The following is a 12,002-nucleotide window of genomic DNA, read 5'->3' as shown; positions in this document are numbered from 1 at the left end:
TCTTCAAGGAATTCAACATTCAACACGGCTACAGATGAACTGCTGTGACCCACTGTCTTTTTTCTGGAGGTAATATCTAGAGAAAAATAAATGATCCATGTAGACAAAATAAATTGTTTCATGTGGATTCATTAATAATTAATTAGGTTGGAGGAAACTCTATTTTTCTCAGCTCTAGTTGAAAGAAACACAAAATATATATGTAATAGCCAAATGAGGGATCCAGTTCGACAGTTGACTCTCACTAGGGGTCCATTGGATTGGTCATGTAGATTATACTATAGTTTGAATACCACCCAGATAAAATGATTACTTGTGCATTCAATGGGGAGGACCCAAATCTACAGGGGACAGAGTGTGTGTTACAACTGAAATGAGGCACATCCCTACTAATGCGTCACATAACGTGTCAGTTGACCTGTGGGGAACCCCAAATAGGACAATTCACAGTATTTTCTTGGTGCTGAGCTTTCTGTGTTCGTGTTCTCCTTGCCATGCATAATGCTTTCTATTTGCATTATAATTTAAATTCTTAGTTGAGGAGAGTCCTTTTTAAAATACTCTCACTCCAGTTTTGTAGATAATTGAGGTGGCAAATACGGAGTCCGTAATACCCAACCAGTCATTGAAGTGTTGAATTAAGGTTGGGATGGAGCAGTTGAGCATTCTGGTTGGGAGTCTGCTGATGCTTCTGTAATTCCCTGCCATCCCTGTGGTTTCTCCATCTGTCGGATGGGTGTATAACAACACTTATCTCACATGACCTTTGGATTGACGGAATGAAGCCTGTTTCCTGCCTCTTTCTTTGGCCAGCTATTGCAATGACGACATTTGAAACCCAAGTTTCTATCTAGGGGATGTGACAACTACATGTCATTAGGTAGTTTCTAATGAATGCACTGTTTAAAACGGTACCTTGCAGGACAGAAAAAATTGGGGTGCAATTGCAGGAGCTGAGGCTGAAAATAACTGAGAGTCAATTTATGACTGCCTTCCTAAGGAGTGTGTGTTTTACTCTGTCAGACACATTTGCTGAAATGTGTTCCACAGAACACTTGTGCCAGAGGATGTTAATATGTCTCGGGCAAACTTGGGAAATTAAGTCCAAGTTTACTTTAGGGTAGGCCTTGAATATGCTAACATGCATGGTGACTTCCTAAGAGGATGTTTTGTGTATTGTTGTTCTCAAACAAAGCCATATAACTTGGTAGTACATATATAACAGATATGAAAACTGTTCCAGCTTGGCACTTTCAGTTAATTCTAATATTCTGTATACACACAACACATCTCATATTCATTGCCTTACATCCTGTGTCTCTGGGAACTCGCAGGTTCAGTAAACTCAGTAGAATGAATGAAATACTTGAAGAGACCTCTAATTTCTCACCTAGAAAATGGGAAAACAGTAGTACGATTTTTAAAGGGTTGAAGAACTGGAGAAAAGTGATCACACAACATTTTGCGACCAAGACTATTTTTTTTTCAATTGAAGTCCAATTGGAACAGACTTGAAAATGAAAAAAAATAAATATAACAGATGGGGAAAGATATGTCAGGGATAGCTATCATTGTCTAGCTGTGTAATCTTTGCTTACTTTTGTTAAAGCTCATTTGTAAAGGGGATAATCACATCTTGAAGGGCTCATATAGTTTGTCTGGTGCTGTGACTCGGGATACATGGTGCTGTGGTTGGGAGCGCTGGCTGGGGGTCAGACTGCCTGGGTTTGAATCTCAGCCCTGCCCGTTACTACATGTGTGACACTAGCTTCGAGTGTGATTGTGACACTGGGCAATTTAAATTCATTCTGCCTCAGTTTTTCTCATCTGCAGAATGGGAATAATAAGTATGCTTATCTCAGAAGGCTGCGGTGAGGACTACAGGTACTATAAATGCTAGATATTTAAGAGAAGTTAACTGTTATCAGTACAGTTCAAATTTTCTACATAGTAGGAGAGAAAAGCTCCAGCCTGCCCTAATGAGTTCTTTCTAGACTATAGCTGCTTAGTCAATGTTTATATCCGATCCCCTTCCCTCCTAAAAAGTGGGTGTGCACAGCTCAAGCTCACTTTTTTTTCCTTTTAAAGATTTTGTATATTTTTTAGCAAGAAGGGAAGGGAAGGAGAAAGAGACAGGGAGAAACACGGATCGGTTGCCTCTTCCACATACCCCTAACTGGGGATCTGGCCGGCAACCCAGGCAAGTGCCCTGACTGGGTATCAAACTAGTGACCTTTGGGTTTGCAGGCCGGTGCTCAGTCCACTGACGCATGCCAGCTGGGGCCACACTCTTCACTTTTAAGCTCCCCCACAAAGTTCAACAGCTACTGGGATAGACCCTCTGTCCTCCTTCAAACCCATTTATTTATTTATTTTTAAATCCACCAATGTTTATGCTTTTTGTGGCCATTAATATACAAGTACATTGGTGTTTCCAGCTGGTTTGTAGTTGGGTCATTTTCTCTCTGGACTGCCTCCAATTTTTGCCCATTTAATTGACGCTCAGTTAAAATGCAGGGGAATTCTTGTCATGTAGAATTTGGTAGGACACAGAGAGGCAAACTGGAGACAAGAATTATACACCATTCTGCTTAAGGGTGAGTGATGAGAAAGGAGGACCCATATGATACTCCAAGACATTTGTTAGATGGTTTGCTAGTTACTACGACATACTGCTGTCATTTCATCATTTTAGTGACAATTTTAAAATAGTTTAAATAGACCTCTTGCATGGTTCCCACCATAACGTTTCTTTGATTGTATCCTTCATCCATGTTAATGCACTTTCCCCAAATCATTTGACCGTTTATATGGAATTCCTCAGGTAAGCCAGTGAGACATCAATAAGCCAGCAAAGATTTTTAAAAACAATCCGATATTCCCCAAAATGTTCCCTTCTACTTCATATCATGGGACTCTTAAGTGATGCATCAAGTAAAAGAGAAGGGATAGGAAAGACTCTGATAGGAAATCCAGTATTAATAACGGAGTCCAAGTTTTCTAATTACTTCAGAGAGAGCAGCAAAATCTATAATCAAACCAGTTAAGGCAGACTGAACACTTACAAATGACCTGCGTACTTTTAAACTCACTTATGATTTGTATTTCCTTTTGAGGACAGTTTTAAAGGTGAGCAAGATTTTCAAGTGGTCAAGATGTTTACATTAGGCTCTTCAATGGCTGTGAATATATATTGGAGAGCTATGATATTTTGGGTATATATCCAAAGGCAGAAGTTAGATTTAAGAGTGCTTTTCACATATACATAGCAAAGAGACGCTATCAACTGTGGAACTGAATATTTGCATACAAAATAAGGTCTGGATGCATAGAATTCTTGTGCTCAGCAGAAAAAGAGGGAGAGACAGCTATTATGCATGGTTTGTAGGTTATAGCCCTGTCAAGCTTATGTGAAAATGTCTCTCTCAAGAACCATTCTAGAGAGTCATTTTATACAAAGTGGGGCGTGTGTGCACACGTGCACACGCGTGTAGAAGGCTGCTCGTATAGGTTAGCTCGAATTTTTTTTGGAGCAGTCTAGTAAACTGAGTTCTATGTAAGTGGTAAGCTACTGCCAGAAAGAATTCCAACAGATTTCTAGCAGCAGGGCTGGGGTTAAAGATACATCTGACAAGAGGCTTCAAAGAGAGAAAAAAATCCACTTGTAATAAAAAGGACATCAAGCCTTAACTGTAAGAACTCTGAGAATCTTTTCTTTCCACCAATAAAACCACTTATGTTTGCAGTTTAATGTCCTAATTTAAGAAATGGAAGACGCTAAATTAATTTTTCATCGATATCCTGCTTCTCTGCCTGTTCCCATTGTCCCTCTAATGCAAACTGTGCACCGAACAATACAAGTCATGTCTCACTTCCACCAGACACCCTCATCAACCAAAAAGGGGATGCTTATTTTAGAGCCAAAAGAGAGTTCTAAATATTGTTAATTTTCAGCTGAGCATGAAAACTAATTCTTTAAGTTTCTTTGAGAGTACCAGTAAACTGGAGCGCAGTCATTGACGGAAAGAAAGAAACCAAAACCAAATGAAATCTTTTACTATTTCAGTTCATTTTAGTGGAAAATAAAATAAGAATTGGATTTTATCCAGGATTACAATGGTCCATAAAGTAAAAAGGCTTCTGGCCAATGTCAGTTTTCTCCTCATTAAGGATTATCTGAGGCCGTATTCCCGGGTCAACTTATTCTGCTTCTCTTAGATCTCTAGTCCCGCCCTAATTATGTCTATGTTTCAGGATCCGTGACACAGATTTAAACAGACCTGTGGTTCAATCTAAACAGAGACAGTGACCACACATGCCAATCTATTTGTCCAGAAAGTGGCAGAAATTCAACATTTAATTAATAAGACTTGATTCTGCCTAAATCTCTAATATAACTCACAGAATAAGGTTACTTTCAAAAGGATAAATGTTTGGATATTATTTTAAAAGTTCAATAACTGATCTTCCACTAAGGCCAACTATCTTACCCCTTAACAGTCTATTTATAATGAAAGTCAAAACAGAGATTCGGCCAGGTTCTCATTTCCTACATATCCCTTCAGTTGATAAGAAAAATCATCATTCTAAATGAAAACTCATTAATCAATCTTGCTCTTATCAGAACTGAATATTCCTGCCTCTACTAAGGTCAGAAAAATACCAACTTCAAATACCATAGAGAACACTCTATATGCTCCACAGTACTTTAAAAAACTCTGACTGACATTGATAACCTTGTTATTTACTTGAAGAAAATTTGCTTATCATTTCAAAAAATCCTGTAACACTTGTCTCTCTCTACTGTTTCTCGCCTTTCTGAAGACTTTAAGTAGAGGCAAGGCATTGGCAACAAAATAACCACAAGGTTCAATTTTCATCTGTTCAATGGAAAAGGTTTGCCTGTTATTTGACAAACAGGTCTAAATTATCTGAGAAGCAGAAATTACCCCCCTAACTTTATAAAATGCTATTTTCAGAAGGTATACTTAAAAACAGAATCTTTTAAAGTCAGTTTATAATACTGAAAAACAATATACACGTCATCTCATAATAACTTCACCTTTTGGTGGGGGGGAACCCTAACCGGCGCTGAAGTTCACTTTATATTGCTTCTTCAGATCTCTCATATCAACATATAACCACACATACCCTTCATGAAATGCTTCAGATGCCTGGCTCTGTGTTTACCCAAAGATTAAAAGGATGATCAGTTCATAGTCTCTACAGACAAAAGCATAAGTGGATTAAAAAAAAAACACACAGAAATGAAACTGTATGCAAATTCAGGCAACCATCCCAAACCCAGTGCAAAGAACGTGGCGCATCTCTGGAGTGGTCCCCAACGATCCCATCAGCCCCAGCTCTCCTTCTTCTCCGCGATGATGCACCAGTTGCCGTGATCGTTCCCAGAGCTCAGAATATGGAGCTCGGACACATTTTCCTTCAGCAGACTGCAGAGCTCACCTTCTCGGAATACGTGGTAGTAGCGCATGAAGGCTCTGGAATCCCAAACACCTGGCTGTGGTCCTTCAACAGAAATTGTGTCGTCTGGGATGGAATCTGTGGACTCGGCGGCAGAAATCCTCCTCGATATTTTACTCGCAGAAGGGTTCCCTTCTTCCAAGTCACCTGCAGCCACACACTTCTCATTAGTGTTGGTGCTATCCAGAAAATTCCCATCGCCATTTCTCCCAATTTCTCTTCGATGGTCCCCATTTAGATGCTCCACTGTGGCCGGTGCCCTCAGCCATTCCAAATGTTTCGGAGAAGTCTCCACAAACACGTCCTCATCTAAATTTTGCCCTCTTGTTGAAAATGGCTCTTGGTGATCTATGTCTAGACTAGGCTGTCTGGAAGGCTGGACGGGCACAGTGTTAGTGGCCCACACTTCAGTGCTTTTCAAGGGTCTCACCCTTTCAACCTGCTTCCTCAGAGCGAACTCGTCCAAAGATCTGGAGCAAAACCAGGAACGAAAAGATTTTCCTAACGTGGTGTAGAATCCGTTTTCTTCCCCACCTTCTTTAGAAATATTTGCACAACAGGTTCTAGCCATAACAGGTTCACAGTCCATGCTGTGGGACCGTTTTGAGTCACATCGCTCCTTAAAACAAACAGAGCAGCTACACACGGTGCAGGGAGGGCGGCAGGGATGGCTTTTTTCTGGAGGTCCACACTGCTTCTTCCTGCCAGGCTGGCTGGATTCGGAGAGGAGCTGGGAACACAGGTCCCTGTTCCATGGAACCAGCACGTCTTGCTTCTCAAAGCGCCGGTTCTTTTGTTCCATGGCCCAAACGTAAATCAGCAGCTGGCCTCCGGGAACCAAGACTCGCGCCATTTCTTTTATTGCTCTGATTCTTCTTTGTTTTGTAGAAAAATGATGTATAACTGAAAAAAGAAGAAACTAGATCTCAATGTGTGTACACATACATCCATGTAACAAGGATGCGATTTTGACATGCAGTAAAATCTTATTTCCTGCAGGGCAGGGTACATGGTAGAAATAGCACAGGGTTGGCTTTAGGAGAGACATGATTTTTAGATTTGATTCTTATAATTAGTAGGCAACTGATCTTGGGAAATTATTTTACTTCTATGGATTTTAAGTCTTTTCATCTATAATATGACACCTAGAATAATGTGTAAAATCTCTTCTAGTTCCACAGTCCTATGAATTTTGTTATCTAGAGGATGACAAAGCTAATGAATAAAAATTTGCAAGAAAGCACTAAGTTAGGTAAGTGTTCCTACTAGAATTCTATGAAGTAATTCATTGCTTTAATGAATAGTTGGTACTTCTAAAGCACTGATTAGTGTTCATAAAATTAATAAAGCAGACAGAAGTGGAGAAAAATGTTGAAGATTGTTTTTCTGTTTACAAGGCAAAAATAAGCCAGCCAAGCTCAAGTCCAGATGATTGCTTATCATTTTTAATAATGTAATATAAGATAGTTGTGTGTATTTTTTAAAAAGTCAGCTTCAGGTCATCCTTTTTACTTTCAGTCCCTGCAAAGCTAAAGTGAAAGTCAAGCAGGACTGTCTTTATCTAATCTTAAGTGTGTTGTTAGGCAACTTTTTATCACAGATATTTAGAAAGTGTTCATCTGTTAGCTCCTAGGGAAGCTTAGTCACAGGACTGTGTGAAGAAGAAACACCGATGTCTTTTTCCACCCCCGGGCCCGCCCCGTATCTCAGGTTGAGAGCTGGGCCCAAGGGAAGTCTGGACACTCCTGCCTGGGCACCAGAGTCACGAGGGAGCGAGAGAGGGACACACTGCTCCTGAGCCCTCACCTCGCTCCAGCTATTGGTAGTGGTTTCCGACAAATACATTCCTGGAGTCTACCCGGTACAGAGAGATAGTAACTATCCAGACTGAGATCATTGATTAAGCTGTCAATGGAAGACCAACCGACAGGCACCCTCTGTACTGCCATCAGCCAGGGGTTCGTTCCCCCGAGCAGCACACAAGCCCTGGGACCAGGCAGAGGCGTCAGGAGCCTGAGACAGGAGGCTAACGTGCGTGTGAAGAGCAGGACAGTGGTGTGTGCTGTCCTGCGTCCACCAGTGGCTGCCTGGAGGCCTGCGGCCAATCACTTCAGTTCACTAGGCCTTCGACTGTTGCTCTCAGTCCCATCCCCAAAGAAGGAGGGAGCCCTTTATGGGGTTAATTTGAAAGCATACATTTCCTCTCTTGAAATGTAAGGGTTTCTCAGCCTTGGCATTATTGGCATTTGGGGGCACATAATTCTTTGTTGCAGGAGCCCAGCCACTAGATGAGAGTAGTGCATACACACATGCTCAACTGTGACAAGAAAAGTCTCCCAACATTGACAAGTATCTCCTGAGGGTGGGGACAACATAATCCCGAGTTGAGAACCATTGGCACAAAGTGAACAGTTGACTCTACTTTAATATACTAGTGCCAAGGTTTTATGTAATTTTTGTTGAATCATTCTTTCTTTTTTTTTTTTTCTGGGCTGTTCTAAAAGTGGAAAGAGTTTTTGTTTTGTAATGTGTCAGTAAAACAGAAGAAATGTATAATTAGATATGATGCTTACCTCTCACATGATTAAGAGACATGGGAAAGCAAAAACATTTCTTCATGTTAGGATAAGCAAAAAGAATCCACATACAGAATTCTAAGTAGCAAAGTAAATGTATATGAACATAGGAGAGATGTTCTATTGAAATGTCTCATAGTTCTACATGGGAAACTTAGGAAAATAACTATCATGTTCATTTATAGCTACAGCTCATAAAGACATATGCTGTGTTTCCACTGAAGGGGACATTTTTAACCACACCACGATAACCAGTATGCTCCATTTCCTCTGCCTCAAGGCATGAGACTTCAGCTGGATGGGGAGAAGGACTTGGCCACGGATACGTGGAGCATTTCCCCCAAGTAGGAAAGCTGGTCAATATCCCACGCCCAGGACAGTGGCTCAACAGCCTCGCCTGGACGCAGGTGGCCTGGCAGACCCTGAGACTAACGTGAGCTAAAGAAGGGCGAAGGGTCCTCTTCTCTGACCTCTCCCCAGTTTCTAGGTCTTTAGGTGGAATGACTCAACCAAAAACTTCCTTTCCACTCAGGGTTCTAAGGACTGTCTAGTGTCACCGGATTCCACAAGAACCCTCCTCTTAGCGCTGACAGCCAAAACGGACTGAACAGTTTCAACTGCAAAAAAGTGTACTGTCACAGAGCGGGTTTCCATGGCAACCATCTCCTGCCAGTCCTAACCTGTTCCACGGTTATGGCATCCAGGCCTCACTATACGAAGATACAGTCCTCGTCTAATGCTGAATAAATCCACTTCTCTTCTATTTCAGGAGGGAGCAAAGAGTTTATGCTATGTTTTCATCTGGTCAGTTTTACATAGGTTCACCTTGCTTTAATAGAGCTTGTTATATTTAAATCGATTAATATTTTAAGTGTATTGGGGCAAATAGTTTGCTTTGCAAAAGATTTTTTGACTTGGCAGAAGAATTTGCCATAAGATTCCCTTAAGTAGCAAGTTTCCCAAGAATATTTAAATATGACTGACATATTAGGTTTCAGGAATACACGTACGGTGTAAAATGAGCCTTACCTGTGTAAATTTCAGGCATGGGTTTTTGCTGTTCTTTTAAAAAAAATTCTGGCATGTATATTTTATGGGCACACTTGCTGGGAGGATATGAGAAATATATTCCCTAGATTTATGAATAATCTCTGGCAGTTAGAGATCTGAGTAGCCTTATAAAAGCAATGCAATCTGGGACCAGGCGGGGTTTTCTTCCCCTGTGACTTGCATACCAGCAAGTGGCAGATTGGATGACGAATCTTTCCAGGTGGCATTACTCCCATAATATTCTGCTAACAAAGAGCACACTTATGGGCAGAAAAAGGTAATATGACTTCTAAAGATCTACTTCAGGTTGGAAGATCTGGCTACATTGCGATGTAACTAAGTACTCTTTTCCATGAGTAAAATTCTTCTAACACTTCCTTACTCATAAGTAAAAGAAATTGGAATGAATCATCAAAAAGAATACAGTAACAGTTTGAACGCTTAACTAGTTAAAACAATTATATGTACCCCCATAAAGACATCTGAGATTAGTCAAATAATTCAATCAGTGGAAAAATTTAAAAAATTAGATGAAATGAATTACATAGACCTTTCCACAAAGAGTAGGTGGTGGGTTGTAAGAATACCCTCAAACACGTAACTTTTTCTCATGGTGAAGAGTGAACGTGTGACCAGGCTGCCTTACCTCCTATGGAGATGATGGCATCGAAGCCCTGGTCCCTAAAGGGGAGATTAAGGTTGTCACATACCATGACTTCACATCCTCTACTCCGGGCAATCTCTACCAATGGCCTACAGTAGTCACAGCCCAGGATATGTACCTGGCTGTTCACTTTAAGATACTTTCCAGTCCCACAACCTGTAAGAGAAAAACTGTGTTACCCGCTATCCTTAACGGAGACTGAACATTGTACTGCCTGTCTCATAATAAGAACAGAAATAACTATATTAACTAACCAAGACAGAACACAACACGGGGGGAAGGTATGCACAGAAGCAAAAGAAAAGCCTTCAGACAGCTCTTACACATTTTCATATAGAATAGGAGATGGCTATAAGGGGACTCAATGGTAGCAGGGAAAAATACAATAAAGATAAAATTTAAGAAAAGAATAGAAGAGGGAATGGGAACAATAAATAGAATTTGTCAAATATTTAATGAAGTAATGTCCATAGGAAGGAGCAGGCTGGCACACACGTTAGCTGCCCCCTGGCAAGAAATGACAGGTCCTTAGCATCTCAGGGACAGTGTCCAGTCCCTTCATATAAGTTACCTTCACATATGTATTTCATCAGGTACAGATCTATATGTTATGGCATTTATTGTTGTGTTATCTCTCTAGATGGCCTTACTGCTTACTGGTTACATAAACTACTGTCAATGACTTTTAAATGGATATAAATAAAACAGGTTTTTCAAAAATCTTTAAATTTAATTTCAATGAGAAAAAGATTTCAACATCTTTTCACCTCCCCCTTTGTCAGAGGTAGGTTTTAAATGGTCTCACATGACTCTGTATACGACTCTCAGAAAGAACTTTTTTTTTCTTAAATAGACCATTTTCGACATTCACTTTCCAGTGGCAGAGACCCAAGTCATTCAACATTTACAGAGCGCAAAGACTGAGGTCAGTCCGATCTCACTGACATTAGAGTGAGGAAGATTGTAATATGAGTGAATAACATCCCCCAACAAAGCCTTCCACAATGCAGTGCCTGCTATATTCTAGCACACACATGCCATCTAATTCCTTTCCAGAAATATTTAAAGGTATCAACGCAGCTGATATTTGTACCTTTTGGAATTACCTATAGATTTGTATGCCTGAAATTTTGAAAATATATCTACCAGTATTCAAAGATAATTAGTTTGCTGCTTCTGAAATATGTCACACTTTTTAATAACTCCTCTTCAATAGGTGTTGCTTGAAATTATGAGGCACTAAAAGCATAATTGAGGCTCACTGATGCCAGCTGAGGGACTGTGAATAAAAAAATAACATTTCCAATGTTACTACTTCAATGTAAATGATTAGGGTTTTAGAAATATTTTAGATCTCATGGCCACTGTTCCTAAGAATGCTTATGAGAAAAAGTATCCAGTATTTAAGAATAATCACAGGGAAAATATGATCCACAGAGTGTTTTCAAATTGAAATCCTGCATGTTATAAAGATGATGGTCATATTTTAAGAAAAATAATCTTGTAAATCTATTACTTTCTTTTTATGGGCTCTGGGGCTACATTTAAAGACACAAAAAGAAAAATCATTTCCAAATGACTAATATTGGGCTGGCCAAAAAGTTTGTTTGGTTTTTTCCATATGATGGCTCTAGGAGTGCTTAGTTGTCTTTAACTTCATTTGAAACAATTTGGTTAGATTGTATTGTGGCAGCTGTCATATCAGCATGCATTAAAAAAAACTTATTAAAACTGGTGAATTTTTGTGTAGCCATTTTAATATTGAAGATGGAAGAAAATAAGCAACGTTCTTGGTGTATTATGCTTTAGTATTTCAAGAAAGATTAAAAATGCAACTGAAATGCAGCAAAGATTTGTGCAGCGCATGGAGAAGCTGCCGTGACTGATTGAACGTGTCAAAAGTGGCTTGCGAAGTATCTCCGTACTATTGACATTTTGACCAAATAATTCTTTGCCATGGGGCCGTCTTATTGCATTGGAAGACGTTTAGCAGGACACCTGGCCTCTACTCACTAGAAGCCAAGAGCAGGAGAGAGTTGACATACTCAATATATCCACATCAATAAAGCTATTGGTGAAAATGAAAAATGTGTCTTTTATTTTATAGAAAAAACCATATGGACTTTTTGGCCAACCTAATAAAAACAGATTTACAGATGATGAGTGCTAGAAGGAAGTGTTAGGAGAGCATCTGGTAATAATGAGGAAACTGAGATCTTTTTAAATCT

General features: G+C 39.9%; 1 protein-coding gene across 3 annotated transcripts in view; it reads right to left on the bottom strand.

Annotated features, from left to right (window-relative positions):
- Nucleotides 1-5,047: 5,047 nt before the first annotated feature.
- TRMT9B (tRNA methyltransferase 9B (putative)) overlaps nucleotides 5,048-12,002 on the bottom strand; it is a 44,580-nt gene continuing 37,625 nt past the window's right edge. The window contains exons 5-6 of one of the 3 annotated variants that reach the window (XM_054566091.1): nucleotides 9,757-9,930; nucleotides 5,048-6,387 (exon numbers count right to left, since the gene is read on the bottom strand). In XM_054566091.1, coding sequence (XP_054422066.1) covers nucleotides 5,354-6,387; nucleotides 9,757-9,930 — 1,208 coding nt within the window. In that variant the 3' untranslated portion in view covers nucleotides 5,048-5,353. Of the gene's footprint in view, nucleotides 6,388-9,089; nucleotides 9,327-9,756; nucleotides 9,931-12,002 lie in introns of those variants that run through there. The other 2 variants (XM_054566093.1, XM_054566092.1) reach the window with 2 other exon arrangements.

This window comes from Pteronotus mesoamericanus, unplaced genomic scaffold, assembly GCF_021234165.1.
Source record: "Pteronotus mesoamericanus isolate MK-2021 breed Mesoamerican mustached bat unplaced genomic scaffold, CSHL_Meso_final contig_169, whole genome shotgun sequence".
In the NCBI taxonomy this organism is placed as follows: Eukaryota; Metazoa; Chordata; class Mammalia; order Chiroptera; family Mormoopidae; genus Pteronotus; species Pteronotus mesoamericanus.
The sequence above is the reverse complement of the archived record's forward strand: the minus strand, read 5'-3'. Positions and strand labels throughout refer to the sequence as shown.